At 46.9% G+C, this 20,275-nt stretch overlaps 7 protein-coding genes across 8 annotated transcripts; 4 read left to right on the top strand and 3 right to left on the bottom strand.

The window, feature by feature from the left end:
• Positions 1 to 9: 9 nt before the first annotated feature.
• TSTA_103490 (uncharacterized protein) lies at positions 10 to 1,698 on the top strand (the record flags this gene model as incomplete). The annotated part of the gene is made up of 2 exons (XM_002486320.1): positions 10 to 1,612; positions 1,667 to 1,698. The coding sequence occupies exons 1-2, from the start codon at positions 85 to 87 to the stop codon at positions 1,696 to 1,698; spliced, it is 1,560 nt and encodes a 519-aa protein (XP_002486365.1). The 5' UTR covers positions 10 to 84.
• A 36-nt stretch (positions 1,699 to 1,734) lies between these two features.
• On the bottom strand, positions 1,735 to 3,025 carry TSTA_103500 (uncharacterized protein; the record flags this gene model as incomplete). Its single annotated transcript, XM_002486321.1, has 2 exons — positions 2,018 to 3,025; positions 1,735 to 1,951 (listed from the first exon to the last, which is right to left on the bottom strand). The coding sequence occupies exons 1-2, from the start codon at positions 2,908 to 2,910 to the stop codon at positions 1,735 to 1,737; spliced, it is 1,110 nt and encodes a 369-aa protein (XP_002486366.1). The 5' UTR covers positions 2,911 to 3,025.
• Positions 3,026 to 3,383: 358 nt separating this feature from the next.
• Positions 3,384 to 4,070, top strand: TSTA_103510 (isochorismatase family hydrolase, putative; the record flags this gene model as incomplete). Its single annotated transcript, XM_002486322.1, has 2 exons — positions 3,384 to 3,768; positions 3,883 to 4,070. The coding sequence occupies 2 exons, from the start codon at positions 3,384 to 3,386 to the stop codon at positions 4,068 to 4,070; spliced, it is 573 nt and encodes a 190-aa protein (XP_002486367.1).
• A 467-nt stretch (positions 4,071 to 4,537) lies between these two features.
• On the top strand, positions 4,538 to 5,944 carry TSTA_103520 (nicotinate-nucleotide pyrophosphorylase). Its single transcript, XM_002486323.1, has 5 exons — positions 4,538 to 4,607; positions 4,663 to 4,857; positions 4,915 to 4,970; positions 5,029 to 5,169; positions 5,221 to 5,944. The coding sequence occupies exons 2-5, from the start codon at positions 4,702 to 4,704 to the stop codon at positions 5,828 to 5,830; spliced, it is 963 nt and encodes a 320-aa protein (XP_002486368.1). The 5' UTR covers positions 4,538 to 4,607; positions 4,663 to 4,701; the 3' UTR covers positions 5,831 to 5,944.
• A 90-nt stretch (positions 5,945 to 6,034) lies between these two features.
• TSTA_103530 (anucleate primary sterigmata (ApsB), putative) lies at positions 6,035 to 10,688 on the bottom strand (the record flags this gene model as incomplete). Its single annotated transcript, XM_002486324.1, has 2 exons — positions 6,035 to 8,786; positions 8,838 to 10,688. 2 exons carry the CDS (start codon positions 10,686 to 10,688, stop codon positions 6,051 to 6,053), a joined length of 4,587 nt encoding a protein of 1,528 aa, XP_002486369.1. The 3' UTR covers positions 6,035 to 6,050.
• A 255-nt stretch (positions 10,689 to 10,943) lies between these two features.
• TSTA_103540 (RAS small monomeric GTPase, putative) lies at positions 10,944 to 12,589 on the bottom strand. 2 transcript variants are annotated; one of them, XM_002486325.1, is made up of 5 exons: positions 12,156 to 12,589; positions 12,052 to 12,100; positions 11,965 to 11,981; positions 11,473 to 11,907; positions 10,944 to 11,410 (listed from the first exon to the last, which is right to left on the bottom strand). In XM_002486325.1, exons 1-5 carry the CDS (start codon positions 12,199 to 12,201, stop codon positions 11,094 to 11,096), a joined length of 864 nt encoding a protein of 287 aa, XP_002486370.1. In that variant the 5' UTR covers positions 12,202 to 12,589; the 3' UTR covers positions 10,944 to 11,093. The 2 variants fall into 2 exon arrangements, with proteins under 2 accessions (XP_002486370.1, XP_002486371.1); XM_002486326.1 differs by lacking the exon at positions 12,156 to 12,589 and having other exon boundaries at positions 12,052 to 12,125.
• Positions 12,590 to 15,873: 3,284 nt separating this feature from the next.
• TSTA_103550 (GATA transcription factor LreA) lies at positions 15,874 to 19,196 on the top strand (the record flags this gene model as incomplete). The annotated part of the gene is made up of 5 exons (XM_002486327.1): positions 15,874 to 16,738; positions 16,815 to 16,915; positions 16,973 to 17,411; positions 17,468 to 18,804; positions 18,872 to 19,196. The coding sequence occupies 5 exons, from the start codon at positions 15,874 to 15,876 to the stop codon at positions 19,010 to 19,012; spliced, it is 2,883 nt and encodes a 960-aa protein (XP_002486372.1). The 3' UTR covers positions 19,013 to 19,196.
• Positions 19,197 to 20,275: the final 1,079 nt, after the last annotated feature.

Here is a 20,275-nt window from a genome sequence, read left to right on the forward strand (position 1 = left end):
AAACCTCTCAAGCACAAACCATTCACACCAGCATTGATAGAAGCACCCCCAAACCTAACCCAACACCATCGGCATCGGCATCATATGCGCTTTGGGCGGCAAACTCATTCATTGCAATGCCTCGCATTGGGTGATTCTCGATCGCTCCTGTGCGATCGAGGGAATGGAAGATCATTATTTTTTTCGACATCCACGCCTACGATTAATCTACGACGAGGTTATTCTTCGCAACGAATCGTTCCTTTGATTAACCGCAGAACACGATACCCGGTTATTAGAAATAGTCTGAAAAAAACGCTCGAGGCGCAAAGGACGGTTAATCGGGAGAGGTTGATTCGTAAGGTTTATAATGAACCTGTTGAAGGGGTTCAGGATACTGTGAGAGATGCGAGATTGGAGGCTAATGAGCCTATAACCGAAGGGTTGACAAAAGCCAAACCTTCTAAGCAAATCAAGTCGAAGCGTCCGTCAACAGTGATACACAAGCCTAGTCATGTTCCATGGGTTGCTCCGCTGCAAGATGGACTTGCACAACAGCCATGGCTTGGATTTATTCAACGATCAGAAAGATGGAAAATAAATGCACGATCGACCTTGAACAACGAGATCTCAGCTTTGGCGGAGTATCTCAAGCCCTCAGATACAGAGCAAGCAGTCGTCAACGAAATTGTGGATGATGTATCGTCCCAGCTTCAGGGAGTTGTACCATCTTCACCACAACTTGTGGGCTCACGACCTACACAACTTGCATCCAGCAACTCGACAGTCGATCTCATGATTCTCGTACCACATACTCATGCTCCGGATTCTCCACATCACAAACCGGCTCCCATGAATCCACGGATAAGCAAATCATTCGCCGACGTTATAACCCGGGCTGAGCTTGCGATGAAGAACAGTGATACCTTCAATCACTGTCACGTCATTCACGACAAGAGCCCTGCACTGGTAATGTCCCACAAAACTTCGGATCTGTCAATAAGACTATTCTGCCGAACCAATTCGCCGAGATCCGATGATTTCATGCGAAATACTCTAGCTGAACTTCCATCTATACTACCATTATACATGGTGACGAGAGTCCTTCTCGAAAGCAAAGCCCTCTTTGGATGGGGAGCAGCCTCCCTAGATTCTTACTCCCTCTTTCTACTCATCACGTCTTTCTTGCGACAAAATACAGACTGCCAGAGACTAGGGGAACAACTACTCTCCTTCCTACATACGTACGGCACGCAAATCAATCTAAGCATCACAGGAATTTCAGTCAGTCCAGCTGAATTCTTTACTCCATCCACCATCCGCGAACATGAAAGGTCAATCAGTAGTAATAAAACGACGTATCCCGCCTACCTTATCGGCCAACGCGCCTTAATGCGGTATAAGATCAATGCAAGCAACAAAGCAAACCTCCCAGCGGCCAGGCATCTATGTATTCAAGACCCGACTAATTATTTGAATGATGCCGGATTGAGATGTTTGAGGACGACGGAGTTGCAGGAGACGTTTTCGGGGTTGTATACTGATCTGCAGATGGCATTGGAGAGGTGGAGTGGTGGGAATGTGCTGGGACAGGTGTTGCGTGCTGATTTTGGGGAGTTGGTGAGGAGGAAGAGTATGTTTAGTTTGTGACTTTACCTCTGTACATATGTATTATACGTATACCCAGATCTCGGTATCTTTTATATGTCACTTTTCTAGTCTATCTAGTCTACAATATAATACAGATCGCTTCTCTTATACAAAAGACCTCCTCTTCAACCACTCAATCAACCACTTCCTCTCCTCCTTCTCTCTCACCTCCTCCGACCGCGCATCAGCACCAACACCCACACCACCCCTCTCATCAATCGCAAGCCTAATCTCCCGCGCACTCAACGCACCCACCCCTCCCCCTTTCACAATCAACCCATCATCCAACGCCAAATACTCGTTCCACTTCCTCAGCCTCGACCTATAAATCACCGGCACCCAACCCGTACTCCTATCAATCGACTTCACAAGCCCAAACGCAGCACACGCACGAATCACCTGCTCCGCCGAGGCCCTCGTCACAAACTCAATCGACCCAAACTGTTCCGCTAACCAGGTCATTTCCTCCGCCGACCCTGTGGGGACCGGTTTCATAGATCCCAATCCACCCTGCACAGCCGCAAAGGCGGCTTTTTTGAGTTGTAGACGCTTTGCGCGTGTCTTTTCGATTTGTTTGGGTACCCGGCAGGTATACGGTGTCACGGCATCGCCGATTGCGACAACGATTAATGGGGTGAATTCGCCGCAAATGAGAAGCAGAAGTCCGAAGGGGATTATGCGGTGGACGTCGTAGGTGGCGCGGCGGACCAGCTGGTATTCGGCGCGGGTTATGTGTAAGGTCTCGAGGGCCGTGCTGAGTGAGGTCGCGCCTGATGATGGGGTTCGTGGTGAAGTGGGTGGTGAGGTAGGGATGTATGATGAAAGACCGAGTTCGCGCCGAATTGGGAGGCACGATTTGTAATTGAGATAGACATTTTTCAGTCCTGTTTTATAGAATCCCAGGTACGCGCGGCCGATTGAGATGTAGCGGGAGACTTTCTTCGTGATGTGTTCGGACGAGGAGGATGTGTTGTTAGGGAGGTCGAGATCGGCTGGGAGTGTGGTCAACGGTGGGTTGACATTGTTTGTGAGTGATGATGTCGGGTTTGAGGATGAGGCTGTTTTCACAGCTGATGGGTTCTTTTTCTTGTCTGAAGCTGATGAAGCATGTCGTCGGCAGCTGATATGACCGATTGAATAATCCAAAGCATGTAACCCATAGATTGAGCTCCCTTTCAAGCTAGTTTGCGCAAATATTAGTGTATGGTTAGATAAAACCCGGTGTTGTCGAGATGTGAGCTGTATCGCCGAGGCGACGCAACGGCCGCAGGTGCCAAACATGTCAATTGCCAATTATGGCAGTGATTTTATTTGGAGGTTTATCTTTATTATGAGAAATATAGAGTACCGCGTATAGGTAGGAGGGTATGTAGGTATGGTCAGCTTCACTGATGTTGAGAGAGAAATGATGACTGTCGCAATATGTCAGCGGAAAGCTAGGACCCAGCTAGCCATGTACGTAATAGCAAGAAGCTTGGACTATCTACAACTACTCCAGTCAACGATTGCCCATTTATCGCTCCCCTTTCTTTTCCTATTCTTTTCTTTTTTCTTTTTTGGCTGAATGATTGACTAACTCCTCAAATTCTAAAAGCGCAAACAGATGGCGTGAGACCTTGGCCAGTCGTAATGACTCACTGTGGCTGACCAAGCTGAACTGATTTATAATTGAAAAAGCATGAGTAAATCTTGGGCTTTGCCCCCTTTCAGAGAGAAAGCAGAGCAGAAGAGACAGACAGAATATTAGCAACACCATGCCACCTCTGACCTTCACGGAGCCCTCTGCCCTGGTGCTCATAGACAACCAATTCGCCTTCAACCACCCAACGCATTGGGGCCCGTCACGCTCCAATCCATCCTTTGAAAAGAATCTTTCAGCATTACTAAAGGTCTTCCGCGCTGCCCGTCAACGCAAACCAGCAGTTCCCATTTACATTATTCATATCTTCCATTCCTCGCTTGAACCGGGATCACAACTCCACCATAGCAAAACGGATCAGATCAAACCGTTGGACTTTGCGGTTCCAGCATCTGATGGATCCGAGCCCGTGTTTTGGAAAAGTGCCAACTCATCTTTTATCGGCACGGGGTTGGAATCTTTCTTAAGGGAACATGGTGTACGACAGGTGTTTTTCGCTGGTTTGACTACTGACCATTGTGTCTCAACTACGACCCGAATGGCTGCGAACCTGCATGTGGTCGATTCTATATCAGTCCAAGGAAAGAAAACGGATCAAGTAACGGTCAATTCAGACGGCTCTCTTCCGGAGGGTATCCGTATTGAGCGTGGTCGTGTTGTACTTGTGGCTGATGCTACTGCTACTTTTGCCAAAGGGGAGTTTGATGCGGAAACGGTTCATGCTGTGTCAGTTGCGAGTTTGAGCGAAGAGTTTGCGGATGTTTTTACAACTGAAGCTGTTGTTGAGGCTTTGGGAGTTTAGAGTTGATATAGTCAAAATAGAGGCTGGTTGGTTATTGTAATTGTATATTGCTTACCTCTTCACTTGCTATGTTGGCGCAAAGCAATTCATTGTAGAACCAAGCAATGTATCTCTGAAGCTTGCAAGAGTTAGGGTTACGAGGCTCCAACTCGGTCATGTGCTTTTCACCAGAGATACCACTATTCTTTTAAGGCACGATTGTAAACATGTTGAAATTCTCAAATTAGCATCTCTGATCTACCCATGTAGCAATAGCAAGACATCCCTCGAAAAAATATGCATACAGAGTGACAAATGTTTGAGTGAGCAAAAGAAATCCGGTCTACCCCGCATCACCCTTAATTCTCAGGCAACGATTTCTCCAACTTTTCTCATCCCGCGAATATCCGATTGCCGATTATTGACTCCGGTATCACCTCACGGTAGATGGAATATCGAGTCTTTAAGTTCTTCTTCTTTTATTGTTTAGGTGGAATTCGTTCTTTAACCAGCTGCTTATTAGTCGAACGGGGTTAACTTGACGTCGGCATCGTATAGGTCCGTTATATCTTTATGACCGAACATATCACGTCCATCACTGACTCACAACTAGGAAATCGTCGTCTGATAAAGTCCATATTGAAGATTGAAAATGGCATCTGCACACGGAAATCTGGGCCATCTCTTACCCCTCAACTACAAACGTCTGATATCAGAATGGCTGGAAGAAGACTGTCCCAGTTTCGATTACGGCGGTTTTGTCGTCGGTGAATCTGAGGGAGAAGCTAGACTGTTGGGGAAGAGTCCGGTATATCAACCTCCAACCAAGTATTTGAATTGAATTGTTGCTAACCCTCTTGGATAGGGCGTGGTTGCTGGCGTCCCTTTCTTCAATGAAGTATTCTCGCAATTGGGATGCACGTACGTCATCCATTGAGTATATGAAATGACATCCAAGAGATATTAATCGTCTGCATAGAGTGGAATGGCACGTCCAAGAAGGCGAGAGAATTACACCCATCAAAAAATGCGCCACTGTCCGCGGTCCAGTTCGCAAAATCCTCCTCGGAGAAAGAGTAGCATTGAACACTCTTGCTCGTTGTTCGGGCATAGCCACCAAGTCTGTCCCCTCGCTATCCTATCCTTAATATTCACATGCTAAACATGATAGAACGTCCTCCCTCCTCCAAAGCCTCCGCTCCCACGGCTGGAATGGCACACTAGCAGGCACCCGCAAAACAACCCCGGGTTTCCGTCTGGTCGAAAAATACGGCATCCTAGTCGGAGGCGCAGACCCTCATCGCCACGATCTAAGTTCCATGATCATGCTAAAGGATAACCACGTCTGGGCTTGTGCTAATAACGCCAGCAATGCCACAACCACTGGAACTGGCACGGCAGCAGGAGTAAGCGAAGACGCAATCGCAGCCGCCATCCCCGCGGCAGTACAAGCCGCCAAATCAGCAGGCGGATTCTCGACAAAGGTCGAAGTCGAAGTACGCAGTATCGAAGAAGCGAATGCCGCTATTAGTGCCGATGCTGATGTGATTATGCTTGACAATTTCACATCGGAGCAAGTGAAAATCGCGGCAACGCAGCTCAAGACTGAATGGGCGACAAAGGGGAAACCGAAAGGAACTTTTTTGATTGAAGTTAGTGGTGGGTTGACGCCTGAAAATGCAGCGGGGTTCGTGTGTGAGGATGTGGATATTTTGTCGACGAGTTCGATTCATCAGGGGACGAGTATCGTAGATTTTTCGTTGAAGGTTTCGTTGAGATAATCCTAACTCGCAAGTGCAGAGAAGATGGATTAGACAGAATGTATCATATTAAGACCGATACTAAAACTGCATGATATATTACAACTCCTATATTATGATAATCAGAACAAAAGACAAAACCGAAACACCTCCCATGCTACTCATCATCAGTCGTAGCCGTGTACATGCATAAGCTTAGAGCAATAACCATACCGACAAAACATCATCCATCCGAGCAAAATCACATTTCAATATCAACGGTAATACCCTCTCCATAAGAACTATGAGCATCCGTATCCTCATTATCACTCCCAAACGTACGCTTATCATCCTCCCCAGAAGACGTTGGCGGCCCCGACTCTACCACCAAGGTTCTTGACGTCTTTCTCGAACTGTTACTCCGACCCAGAGATGCGGACGGTGCTTCCAGTGCTCCTCGCGCACTTCGACGCATTCGCTCTCGCTCAAGTTCGGCGCGAAGTTCTTCGTTTTCTGCGTCCCGTTCCTCGAGACGTTTGCGTGCTCCGTCACGGTCTGCTAGTCTTGCTACTCGCTCGGATTTTAGTCTGCGTTCTAACTCTCGTAGGCGTTGGATCATGACGTTGTCCTGCTCTGAATCTCTAGTGTTGCGTTGCGAAGATGTAGAGGTCGAGGATGTTTCTACAAGTGTAGTGCCGGACCCCCGAGAAACTGTTCCTTTCTTGCTGCGCGAATCTGAGCGTACCAACGTCGACTGCGTACGGGTAGGTGAAGGTAGAGGATCCTGCTCTACAGCAGTAGTAGCATGACTGAGATTAGAACCTGTCCGTCGACTGCTGGGGTTGGATTGCATCAAATTCAGTTCCGCTTTCAAGAACCGAACTTCGCCTCGGAGTTTAGTTACTTCAGGTGAAACAGCGGCGGCTCGCTGCTGGCTGCGAATATTCCGGACAGCTTCTTCCAGGCGTTCAAGCTTTTTAACTCGAATGCCGAAATTGTGCTCCAAAGACTGGTATTCCTTTGTCAAATCACGTTCGATTGTTCTAATGCGCGTCTTAAAGCCGGAGAGCATGTTCTCAACAGTCTTGACTGAGAGGAGGAGATTGCGACTGAAACCCGGCCAGAACAGTATATTGCCAATGACCTCTACACTGGGCAGATTGCCGTTGATCAGGCTGTTGCTATGCGCCCAGTCAGGCCCGCACATTGCCGACAGTCTCTTCCAAAGAGTCAAGAAGAGTGCGTTGCGTTCACTGAGTTGGTCCTTCAACTGTTGTTCCAGACTTGCAAACCGCTTTCGGTCCTGATTCCTTGCGCTTTCCAGATCGCTAATGCGAGAATTATGTTGGGAGATTGTTCTGGATGCCTGTTGTTGGGATTTCAAAGCCTGGTCAAATGAATTCTTATCAGCTCGGCGGGCATGTCGTTCGCGATCCAAAAGATCTGCAAGCTTGCGAGACTCGAGTCCGTGACTCTCCAGCAACGCCTCGCGACTTTGTAAAAGTGATTCTTTCTCATCAAGCTTAGATCGAGTGCTTTCTAAATCGAGAGACTTTGATTCAAGCTCTTTCTGAAGTTTGATAATCGAGTTGAGAAGACTGGACCGCGTGCCGTTCAAGTCTCCTAGAGCTTCTCGTAAGCCGTTTTCAAGTTCCATCAGGCGTTCCTTCCATGTGGCTGCCTCGATTTCCCGCGTGGAGAGCGTCTTCTTCAATCTTCGAATTTCGTCTTTGGCTGCTGAAGCTTCCCGGTTGAGATCATTCATAATACGCTGTACTTCCTGCTTCTCCTTGCTGCCAACCACTTCGCGTTGATGTCTTTCTTCTGCTAGCCGTGTCTCTAGCTCCTTGGCCTTTTCTTTCTCAACTTGCAGGTTGACTTGGTAGGTCTTAAGCTCCGAGTCAAGTTCACTAATGCGAATCTTGTCTGCGTCTTGCTCTTCGCGTAAGAATGTAATCTCACCCTGACTGGACTCAATCTGAACAGTCAATCTCTGGACTTTTCCATTCGCCTCAAAGAGACTCTTCTCCAATGATTCAATCTCCCTATTCGAGTCTTCTAGCTCTTGCTGCACTTGCTTAAATTTTCGAAGATTGCTTTGCGCATCCTCTTCAAGCCGGAGAATTCCTTCACTGGCGGACCTCATCTCAGCCTGTAAGGTCTTGAGATTCTCCTCCTGAGTTCGGAGAGTCATCTCCATGCGATTACACTCGTCCACCTTCTGATCGAGTTCATCACCGAGTGTATCAATCTCTTCTTGCGCCTCTTCCTTCAGATCCTGTAATTCAAGCGCACGGTGTTCAGCCACTTGCAAAGCCTGGTCGCGCTCTTGCTGGAGCATTTGCATGTCTTCATCGGCTTGGTCTACATCGGCTTGATATGCCTTGTCCAGCGCCTCATATTCAGCTATGTATTCATCCAACTGGCTTCGCAGACTTTGATTTTCAAGCTTGAGGGCGGAGACTTGGTCGCGTAATTCGCCATTACGTACTTCTAAAGATTCGCGTTCTGTATCACTCATGCGAGATTCTCTTGTGCCATTGCTTGCTCTAGAAGACGAACGAGCATGCGCACGCGAGGCTGACCGTTCAAAGATACTATCACCAGCAACAGACCTTCCACCATCGCGACGTTGAAGCTTGAGATCTTCAATCTCTTGATACAGTCGCTCTTTCTCTCTATTGCGAGAAGTAAGCATCGAAGTTTGCACACTGACTTCTCTGCGCAGTTCAGCATTCTCTTTCTTCAGCAGCTCAATTTCAAGAAGAGTACTGCTCGTGGAGCTTGGGACTGTTAGCCGGCGGTCGTGATCTCTCTCAGATGTCGTGGAATGCGATATAAAAGAGCCTTTGCGTACGGTTCTCCCAAATCGTCCGGCCTCGGAACCAGTGGTATTACCTTCTCTCATACGCATTAGCTCATCACGGAGCTTGCGATTCTCCTCTTCGGCTTGCTCACGAGCGGCTGTTTCAGCGTCAAGCATATCTTTCCACATTCCCTAACAATCGTCAGTCTCATTGCATTGGAACAATAAAACATAGTAACATACTCTCTCCTCTCTTGCGCCAGCTTCTGAGTCGGTTGGTCGGTTCTCTCCCATAGACTTAACAATTTCGGCCAGTCGGCGCTTCTCGCTTTCCCGCACAATACTCTCGCTTCGCAGCCTCTCAATCTCAACCTGATATGTCTCAATTCGCTCCCTAAGGTATATCAACTCCTCCTCTTCGACATCATTCCGCTTATCGTCTTCGCTTGTCTCCACTTCCGTGTCCCCACCTGCATCTTTGCTAGATTGGCTGTCTTTGAGTTGCTTCTCCAGGTTTCTGATTGTACGTTTCATCCCCTGGATCTCCTTTTGTAGTTTGATATTGTCCGATTTCAACTCGACATTTTCCGAAACCATCTCTTTGATACCTTCTTCTGACCGTTTATTCAAGGCCTCATTCAAGAAATGAATTCTCATTTTCAAGTCAAAGTTCTCTTTCGAAAGTCGGTCAATAGTACTACTCTGCTCCTTCAGGGTCATGCTCTTGCCACTTCGCCCGAAAGCCGGAGTTGGAGCGCCGGGTCGCCTATCAGGAGACATACTGTTTGTCGAAAATTTGGCATGAAATTCTCGAGCAAAGGTACCAGGCACCTGTATATCCTGAACATGTTGCGCGACCACTGTATCCATCGGTAAATTGAGGTCCCTGGATCCGGCCCTTGGCGTCACCGGAACATTTTCGTCTAAATCTTTAGGGTGTATAGAGCCTGGGTCCTCTTCGTCAAGAGTATGTAGGCCGCCATCAGTCGCACCGCTAAGGACGCGTCGGTCAAGGACATTCTCTTCGCTAAGTGCCGATACCCCAGAAGCCATACTACCTAGACTAATCGTCCGCGACAAGTCTTTCCTTCCCGTGCTTCCTCTCGAAGGGACGGCTCCGCCTGACTGTAATGCATAGTCCGCACCTAGGGTTGCTTCACTAGTTGTTGTCTCTGTGTTGGTGCTCGTGATCGATGATGCAGAATACCGATGCGATGATTGCCGGCTACTCAAATACTTAGGGCGAGACCGCTTGCGATCCGCTTGAGAACCTGCGAGCTTGCTATCTTCTTCATTACTATCCACAAATGCCTCCCGCGACCGCCTCGTGTCAGACAAAGCCGGTGATAAGTTGCGTCTACTTTTTCTAGGGGTTAAGCTGCGGTGAAGGTCAGCGGAGTCCTCGAAAGCGCTGTCTTGAGCATTTCTAGACACGTTAGATAGCGCGCGAGATATTGTTCGCTCCGCAGCCGCCGCAGTGGGAGATGAGTTTAACGTTTCCAGTGCCGACGTATTGAGTTCCGACTCTCGATCCGTCGCTGGCGTTGTTGTAGGATCCACATGGTAAATCTGTTCGCCCGTTTCATCGTGTGTGACTATACGAGGTAACTCGGTGATGGAACTTTCTTCTTGTATCCGCGACATGTCCGGGTTGTAAGACACTTCTTCTTCATGCTCTCTATTCTCCATGGGTACGCCAACGAGGTATGTGTCGTCAGCGCCTAGATTTTCAGTGCGCGCCATTTCGATCGTAGACGGTTCTGGCAAAAAGCTTGATTCAATATCCTGAAGTTTTCTTCGCATTTCTTTCTCCTCTAAAATTGTCTGATTATTTGGTCGATGGGCGTCGTTGTCGTCTTCGTCCTCGTGGTCGATGTCTAGCGAATGGTGGAGTATGCTCTCATCTGTTCTTGAATCGTCGGCATTGGGGTCATTTGGCGGAGGTAGCTCCGAGTATTCTTCATTTCCTTCTTGGGTACGGGAGACTTCATTAGCTGCAATTGAAGATACATTGGTTTCGTGCGACGTATTTTGTAGCGACATCATGGCTTCGTCGCCGTGATGATGATCCGTGGTCTGCTGTTCTTCCTCCATTCTCGCGCTCTCCGAGAAATTAGAAAGGTAGAGCCCTAGAAAAGAGTCACTAGATTTCCAGTGAGTCAAATCGTCTTCTCACTCATTAATGTCTGGTCGAAGTCATCGCGACTTGTTGTCATTCACGGAGTATTCCGTCGTCGAATGTTGTTTGTTTTCTCCACACGGCAGGTGGCCCCACTTGCCCGTTGACCTGGCCGCGGTAGACTAACTAGTATGCATATGGCTGGCCTCAGGCACTATCGGGACTCGAAATTCAAAAAAGGGATATCAAATGTTTCATTATTGGTATAGTTGGCATGCTATTATACATAAGGGCAAGATATCAACAAAAGGGGTATTCCAAGCAGTCCAAGGAGGCGTAAACAGCTAAAGAAAGAAAAGAAGCATAGATCATATCAGAGATTATACGCAGATAAGACGCCTCCACCAACTGGGAGACTCATATTCATCCCCTTCATTCCTAGATGGTTTGTTCTGTTCGCGTCCTTCCTTCTTAGTTGTATCTGTGGCGAACGATACCCTTCTCGATGGGTCCTTCTTACTGTTAAAGAAAGAGAATCCCCCGTGTCGACTTCGCTCGTCTTTGGATTGTTGGTCAGTCGCTTGCCGTTCGCTGACAGTCAATGCCGGTGTGCGAGCAGTAGAAGAGCCCATTCGAGCTTCGAGCTGTTGCGCTTGGTAATGTAGCCTTCGGGCCTCAACTACACGTCGAACAATCACTATAGACAGGATATGTTAGTAAACTGAACGCACCGAAACAAATAGGGTTGCCGGCACATACGCGCAAATGTTTCCTCAATGTTGACTATTTCCCTGGCACTAGTCTCCATAAATCCACATCCATGTTTGCGAGCATATTCCAGACCGTCCCGAGCTGAAATTGCTCTAGCATCTTTAAGATCACATTTGTTGCCGGCCACAATCTTAACTGGCGGCGGCATGCCCACTTGAAGATTCCGAGCGTCGTTACCCAGTTCCTTCATAATACGCTGGTTGTCTTCTAGCCGCTGTTCGGCTTCAATATCAATCATATCCATAAAATAATCAAGAGCTTCGAGACTTGGCTTATGGGTAATGTCGTATACGAGCAGGAAGGCGTCTGACTTGAGGTTGGATGCTGCCCAAAGTCCGCGATATTCCTCTTGGCCCGCGGTATCGGTGATGGATAGGAAGTAATCGGTACCGTCGATGTTGCGAGTTACGGAGTACGAGTCCTCTGGTGAAAGCATTAGTCGGGGGGTAGTCGAGTCATGAGTTTACTATAGAATCGTACCAATCGTAGGGTCATATCTAGTCAATTGGTCAATCAAGTCAGCCGGATGTAATGCTTCGCTTGTGCATGAAGACTCGAAAAACTTACTCATGCATCCATTGACTGCGCACAAGGCGCAATGTGATTGAAGATTTTCCTATACCAGTATGAGTCAATCAATACATCTGCCAGTTTTGCTGCCTATCGCATACCGCATCCACCATCTCCGCATATTGTTATCGATATCTTGTCGGCCATTCTATCCACACTGCAACCCCGAAATCAATGTGTGTGCGTTTGTCGGATGACTCTTGCGATTCGGTTTTTCTGAATATCACGCGATACGCACGTATAATCAAAATGTTTATAGAGAAGCGCGTATGAGCAATTGGATCATATATACTATACGTTTGCGTATACGAGCGAGAGGCAGCGGAGATATTTATAAAAAACAAAATATGAATATCAAAGGATTGTAAGGATTCGGAGGTCGTATCCCTGCCCAACCCATTCGGATGCGTAATTGTATTCAAGAAAGGAAAGTGCTATATCGCATGAAAGAATACAAAGGAGACAAAAGGAGAGTAGCCGTTATCCTATCGGGCACGAGTCTCTTCGCACTTGCAGCTATAAAAGTCGGATCTATAAGAATTCAAAGACGTTAAGACGAGCAAATATGGACTAAGTAGTTAAGTGCGCATCATACGACAAAGACGTCTATTTTGGTTTAACGCTTTACAGTTAGCGTCTAATGGGAAGTGAGACCGCTAGACTTATTCTGGTAATAATGGCTTCCTTATAGCCAATCAGCATGTGGGAAATGGGAGTGAGCCCCTTTTTCCCGCTTTTCTCGGCTAAGAACCGACCAATAAGGGCGTTTTGAGCGGGGCTTTCGTGATACTTGTTTTCTGTTCCAACTCGGTTACTCGATGCACACTCGAGTCTGGACAAGTAGTACCTGGATCCGAGTCATTGAAAAATTACTACGTATATAAGTGCTGGAGAAGCATCTAACAACATATTACCTCTGTAATGTTGGACATATCCAATTCGTCTCATCTAGCTACTCAAACTTGATTCTACCTCGCTATATGGGGCCAGTGAAAAATCTATTTGGTGATAAGTCGCAACAATTCTCTACTCCAGAAAGTCAATGTAACAAAGTCCATTGACATGCAGACACGTAAATTATCAACCACGTATAAATCACTCATCACATTGTCTCTTTTTGACAGCTTGACGAGATCGATTACTGTGCATTGGCTTCGGGCGCTAGCAAAAGCGATCCGTCTCCCCGGGCCTGTTAAGCTTTTCTGCTGGACATCCAAGTTGCCAACTTCCCAGCCACGCATAGAGGCTGTAGATTCTCCGTAACTATGGACGGTGCATGCTGGATAGGGTGCTACATGATTATGGTAAATGTCCTCGCGAATTGGCAGTGCTTTATCCAGAAGGAGCAGTGTCACTGATCAAAAGTTGATAGAGTGCGGAGTGCGTACAGTAGCTTCAAGCCGTTCTCTGCATCCACGGCTGAAAACTGATCTATCATATCGTTAATTCAATGCATATCTCAAGGTCTAGACTTGGGTATACAGAAATCTCATCCATATTCCAGATCAAATGTCGCTCTGCCTGAGAAGAACATACTACCGCTCATTCGCCGTGCCTCATACCCAAGATGGTAGCTACAGCATCTGGATGACAAATTCGACTGTGGAGTCTCTCTCGATTTCGGGATCCATTTATCGGCCGTGACGTAATGCCTGATCAATAAATTACTGGATCACCTGGCTTTTGCTGCATATTTTGTACGAAAACTCCGTGTAGATCCGAATACCTGTTCCGTAACGCTCGTTCATGTACAATTTTGATAGATCGGATCTAATTTGAAAGATATGATTGGTAAACTCACAGAATAAGGTTAAGGGTAAGATCTCAATGTAATTTAAGCACCATGGTTCTATTAAACCAGTGTAATGATACATACCCGCTCCTGGTTACTCACTCAACCTCCTTATCTCGATTCACCCTCTTCTCTACAACCAACCAGACAAAACTCCATCGACTCGGTGCGTTCTATCCCATTAATCAGTGAATGGGCCTTGATACAGACAACATGCGACGTGATCACAATCAGTTTAGCTTATCATCGAAGTTTCGCGGCGTTGTGGAGGCTGTAGGCCAATTGAACTCTCTTCGTCTTCCGGATTGGTGTAGGGGGTGGCGGGATACTGGCGTTCTCGACGCGATTATCGACATGTGGTGGATTGGCGGCTGAGTATCCAGAGTTGTTGATGCCATCAAAGGAATGGGAACCTGCCTGGGGTATTCCCTTGATGAGTCTCGTCTGTGTCATCGTCGAAACGGTTTCTCCTGCGGCGTCAGATTATACAGCCCCAGTCACACCATCCCTCGTCATAGCATTGGACAAACAACCCCATCCACTCTGCGAATACCCGGATAGCTCCAGGGATGACAGCTACAAGGATTATATAGCCAAGATAGTTGAGATGCTGTGACATGTCGAAAAGAATTTAGAAGATCCGGTCTTGAAGATATGAGTGATATGAAAGACTGAAAGACACAGGGATGAGTCTGGAGAAGCACTGATGAGTGAGTATAAGAATAATATTTTCTCTATTGAGTTGCCTCTATTAGTTACTTATATACTAAGAATTCTTCCTGTTACAACCCTTTTGTGCGGTAACTACTATTGTTAACCTAGAATAGTTATTGGATATTCCTCTGATCTCTCTATTGCCAGAAAGGGTGTCGTCACCTGGATTTCTTTGTCAGTGTTTCAGCCTATGGATATCGCCGTAGATGGCTCAGGGCATCATCTAACAAGGGCTCCTAAATCCACTGCTCTCTAGAGAGATGCTGCTCTAATAAGCATTCTTCCTAGTTATATCATTTTTACTCATTGTATCAAATAGGAATTAGGGTTGTGATATGTACTGTATTGTCAGTTACATACAACGCGTGTATGGTACAGAACGCACCAGCCTCGAACGGCCTAATCAGGCAGGAGCAATTGGCGGCTCCGCCACAACCCACGTCACTGGTCCATGGCTCCTTCCTGCAAGCACTCCGACGCGATCTGGGCAAGAAGCAATCCAAACCCCGACGTCCAACTTCCAAGTCTTCAAAAAACTATTTCATTGTTCTTTTTCTTTCTTTACACGTGAATATCTTCGTCGAGACTCGTTCGCAATCGCACATACTGTTAATTTTGCTGATTCGACACTCCTCACCTTGGAGACTCATAGACTCATCATCATCCCGTTACTTAATTTACATACAGCTCCTACGCATTAGTCGTTGTGGACACTGCTTGCTCCACCACGCGGATATCGACGACTATCTCACGACTGCTATCGTCCTCGTTTTCTGCGATCTCTTCTTCGATACCCTTCATCCGCGTTGTCGCCTTCAAAATTCGTCCGCTGTGCGGTGCCTACGACGGTTGTCCCTCCACTCGTCTCCTCGTTCGACTAGTCACTCCGCTCTAACCTCGGCGGAGTATTAATATATCTCACTTCTATATCATACCGCCATTATAGGACCTATCAGAAAAGCTATGGTTAATGTCGCATGCTGACAACTTGTTTCTACCACCACCAACATCCACTACCTTTCTGCTGGCACGGTCTAGATGTCACTTTCATTGAGCTTGAATGCCCATATGTCCTCGATAACTTCTGTCTTCCTCTTCTCTCGTTATTGAGAATACATCAATGTGGAATTTCCCGCGCCTACGAGATACCGGAGAAGCCTCTTGAAAACAGTGGTTATCAGATTGCGTAGCGCAGGTGGATTCGATTTTAATCCGGCCCAGGACTGGCGTGTATGTCAGTTACGAGTCTTACGACCGCCAGTAGCATTAGTCGATAAAGCGCCCAGCAGATTAGATAAATTTCGCGAAGCACGATGAACCCATTCGACTCTACGCAATATGCCAGCCAACTATCATCCCAAGACCACGAACATGCCCGAAGGAATTCGTTTCCTGCGCGCACAACAGCCGCATCAGTTGGATTGCATACAGGACAAGGAAATATCAACCTCGGAATAACATTTGACATGTCGGCAACTCAATCAGTTGTCCCACCTCAAGGTCAGACGAACCAATCAAACCCGCAAACTGCTCGCGTACAACAAACTTCTATGGATTTTGGGGCCACGGGAGGTGATACCATGGGAACATATCAATTCAACCCTATGGTCACCCAAGGCAATGACACATTGCTCTTTACGGGAAATGAGCATATGTCAATACAGCAATTCCAACAGAATCGAGAATTGTATCAAGACGCGGACAGCTTCAGTTTAAATGCAACCTATGACCCAACCTCGTTCACACCAGCCATGGACCCAATGGCTGCTTTTCAACAGGGTTATACCGGTACTGTCAATTTTCAGGAAAACGACATGACTTTCCCACTTGGGTATGATGCTGCGGATGGTGCTCAACCGCAGTCTTTGGATATGCTGTTTGCAAATTCTACCTTTGTCCCTCTCCCACAGTCGTCGATGCAACCCACAACCGCGCCAGAACAGCTGATTACACAACACAATTGGGTGGACTTGTCGAATTTTAATCTGTCTCTACCCGGGCAACGGATCAAGATCACTTCCCCGGTCGGAAGTGGCTCGCAACAGAGCTCACTTGTCTCTCTACCACGGCGAAGTCAGAGTACCAGCCAACCTCAATCCATGTCACCATTCATGCAACAGCAGCCACCCAAAGCTCCAATTACTTCGCCCTCTTTTCGTAATCCGTTCATTCCATCCGGTAACTTCCCTTTTATGATACATTGCTGACAAGAAATTGGACAAAGACAGTTAGTGCTAACGGTGGTATCTTCCAGAAGTTGCTGCGTCAACAACACCAAAGCCTGGAGCAGGCAAAGTCGCGTCAGAATACTATAACATATACTCAAGTAGCGGGTTCGATATGTTCGGGATACTGGTGAGTTCATCTTATCATGGCCGTGTGAAGTACCCACCCGCTAAGACGAGATAATAGGCAAAAATAGCAAGCCGACCAAACCCAGAAATAGATATCGGCGCTGTCGATATGTCGTGCGCATTCATTCTTTGCGATATAACGTCTCATGATGATCCCATTATTTACGTGTCCGATGCTTTTGAGAGGCTTACTGGGTATACCAGACATGAAATCCTCGGTAGAAATTGTCGATTCCTCCAATCACCCGACGGGAAAGTTGACCCAGGAACAAAACGAAAATATGTAGATAACCAGACAGTCTATCGTTTGAAGGAAAAGATCCAGGCTCGGGCTGAGGTTCAAGTCAGCATGATCAATTACCGAAAAGGCGGACAGTCCTTTATGAATCTGTTGACGATGATACCGATCAATTGGAATTCGACCGATTATAGGTTTTATGTTGGGTTTCAAGTTGATCTCGTTGAGCAACCTCATGCGGTCACCAAGCGAAATGCGGGTAAGCTCTTAATGTCAACATTTACAGCAAGTTCTTCACTAATAACTATGGAATAGATGGCTCTTACTCGATCAACTACCAACGGGATCAGCTTTCTCGGTATGTCTTGCATGCGCCTGAATCGCGAAAGTCACAAACAGCTATGTCGAGAAACATCAGTCATAATGAGGCTACCTCTATTTTAAGAACAATCGGCGCAGGTATCAAAGATGGACGATTCCTAGATCGAGTCATACTCGAAAACTCGGACGACGTGATTCACGTCCTGTCCTTGAAAGGCCTTTTTCTCTATCTGTCCCAATCCAGCTCGAAAATTCTTGAATATGATCCAAGTGAGCTCGTCGGGCGATCTATATCGTCCGTCTGCCATCCCAGTGACATTGCTCCGGTCACCCGTGAGCTAAAGCAGAGTACGGCTGGGTCGCCTGTTAGTGTGATATACAGATTCCGACGAAAGAACAGTGGCTATGTATGGTTTGAGAGCTATGGATCACTGCATATTGAGCCTGGTAAAGGGCGCAAATGCCTAATACTTGTCGGTCGTGAGCGCCCTGTGTATGCATTGGACCGATCCAGTGTCCTCGAAGCTGGCGGCATAGGCGAGAATGATTTGTGGACAAAAATATCCATTTCGGGAATGTTTTTATTCGTCTCATCTAATGCACGTGCTCTTCTCGATAGGACTCCAGCCGAGATGGTAGGAAAGGGTATACAAGAATTCATGCGAAGCGACTCGCGGGGCGAACTGGGTAAAGCGTTGGAAGTTGCACGAACGGGACGACAGGCCACATTTAAGCATGAGATCAGGCACAAACGAGGTAATGTATTGCAGGCACAGACCGCTTTATTCCCAGGAGACGCTACCCCAGGCACTAAGCCTTCTTTCCTGATTGCTCGAATATATCTATTGAAAAATTCACGGTCGACATACCTTCAGCAACGTAATAGTCCGATAGTCTTATCAACCACAACCACCAAGCTGAACAATCGAGCAACATCAGCAGGGACTATCATAAACACTACCACGGCTCTTGCCTCACAAAGCAACCAAAAACCAGCCACGGTCGCGACCGAAGCAGGATCTCATGGACTCCCACTAGGCACCCAGGATGAAGCAATGCTCTCCGGAAACAATATATTTGAAGAACTGAAAACAGTACGAAGCTCAAGTTGGCAATTTGAACTACGGCAACTTGAGAAGAACAATCGCTTACTTGCAGAAGAACTGCAAGGACTACTCAGCCGTAGGAAGAAACGCAAGAGAAAGAAAGGCACCGGACCATTAGAGAAGGAATGCATAAGCTGCCATACTCGTAATACGCCAGAATGGAGACGCGGACCAAGTGGACATCGTGATCTTTGCAACAGTTGTGGATTACGATGGGCCAAGCAGGTACTCCTCTCTCTTTGAAACCATTTTGGTTAAACTCTTTTCAAGATTGTCTAACAATTCTCTACAGAATGGCCGCATATCCCCCCGGAAACCGTCTGATCAAAGGGATAAAACCTCCAGCCCTGCTTCGGGAAAGGCTTCACCGGGTAGTCTGACAGATGAGAAGGCACAGTCACAGGTACAGGCACAAGAAAAAGCTGATAGCTAATGATCATGGCCCACTCCTCTCTACGATGGCGTTATAGGTTCTAGATGATTTTACGATACCAAAAAGCTCTTCGTTAGCTAGATGTTCAGGTTACCTTGTATATATATCGATATGTATATTTCAAAAACTGCCCAACTTAACTGAGTATGTCAGATCCAGAACGAATCCATACATACATATCATTGACCACAAAAACATGCCCTCAGGCGATAATACAGCGCATGCTCCTCAGTATCTGCATCTCTGAAAACCCCAACACCGCTCTTCCCACCATCTGATCCAACCAACCGCACGGCCCTCTCAACCAACTGCCTCCAATTATCCAAAATCCTGGGCCAGATCGGGAAAGACTGAGCCAGAGCTGGAGGGCTGCTTGAAGAGGGTACCTGGGTTACATTAATCTACTTTTGCTTCGGTCGTCTAGTCTATTATTCACCAAGTACGCATCCAGGACATCTCCTTTTGCCAGGTGCAAAGGTAAGTCTCTAGATCAAAGTAAATGCCATGTTCATGCTCCGTTGCTTTGAAATCATAATAATCATTCTTGATTAGCATGGACGTATTTTTATCAAGCAACGATAGATTTACATACCCAGATAAAGCACCATCCAGTTCTCATGGTCTCCGCCAGAAAAGTCCTCCATGCCCCCGTTCAATATCCGGAACTCATTCGGGTTTGGCATGGGGAGATGGGGAGTAAAGTTCATGACTGGCGAGGATTCGGGATCGTTACTGATCATGATGGTCAATGTTCTCTAGGAAGGCGATGAATGGTTCTAGGAGACGTTCACGGATTGCATTGGCGTCATCTCCATATGCATCAGAAGAATTATGTATGATGCGATTGTTGTACACGACAGCTTGTCCGGCGAGAAGGAGATGATCTTATTATGGAGGGAAGCACAGATATATGGGTCAAAAGCAGGCAGATGTAAATGACTGTTGCCAGACATAATAGTGATTACAATGAGGCCATTAACTACATGTAAATAATTATGATTTAGGGGTAAAACTGATGAATATGATTACCGAAATAGGTAAAATAATCATAATCATAGCCATTGGCGTGCCCTAGCCGGATGTTGCAAGTGAAATCACGGTTGCAGTCAAACCAAACCGCCTTGCATGAACTGAGAACTCCATTGATCAAGGACCAACCAGCACCGCTGTCACCATACTAACTTCTGAGTCGTGCCTCAGCAATCCAACTGTCACTGTGCTGGAAGAGGAGAATACTCAGCCAACTGTATACTAAGTCTCTCC

Source organism: Talaromyces stipitatus, genomic scaffold (genome assembly GCF_000003125.1).
Source record: "Talaromyces stipitatus ATCC 10500 scf_1105507295511 genomic scaffold, whole genome shotgun sequence".
NCBI lineage: Eukaryota > Fungi > Ascomycota > Eurotiomycetes > Eurotiales > Trichocomaceae > Talaromyces > Talaromyces stipitatus.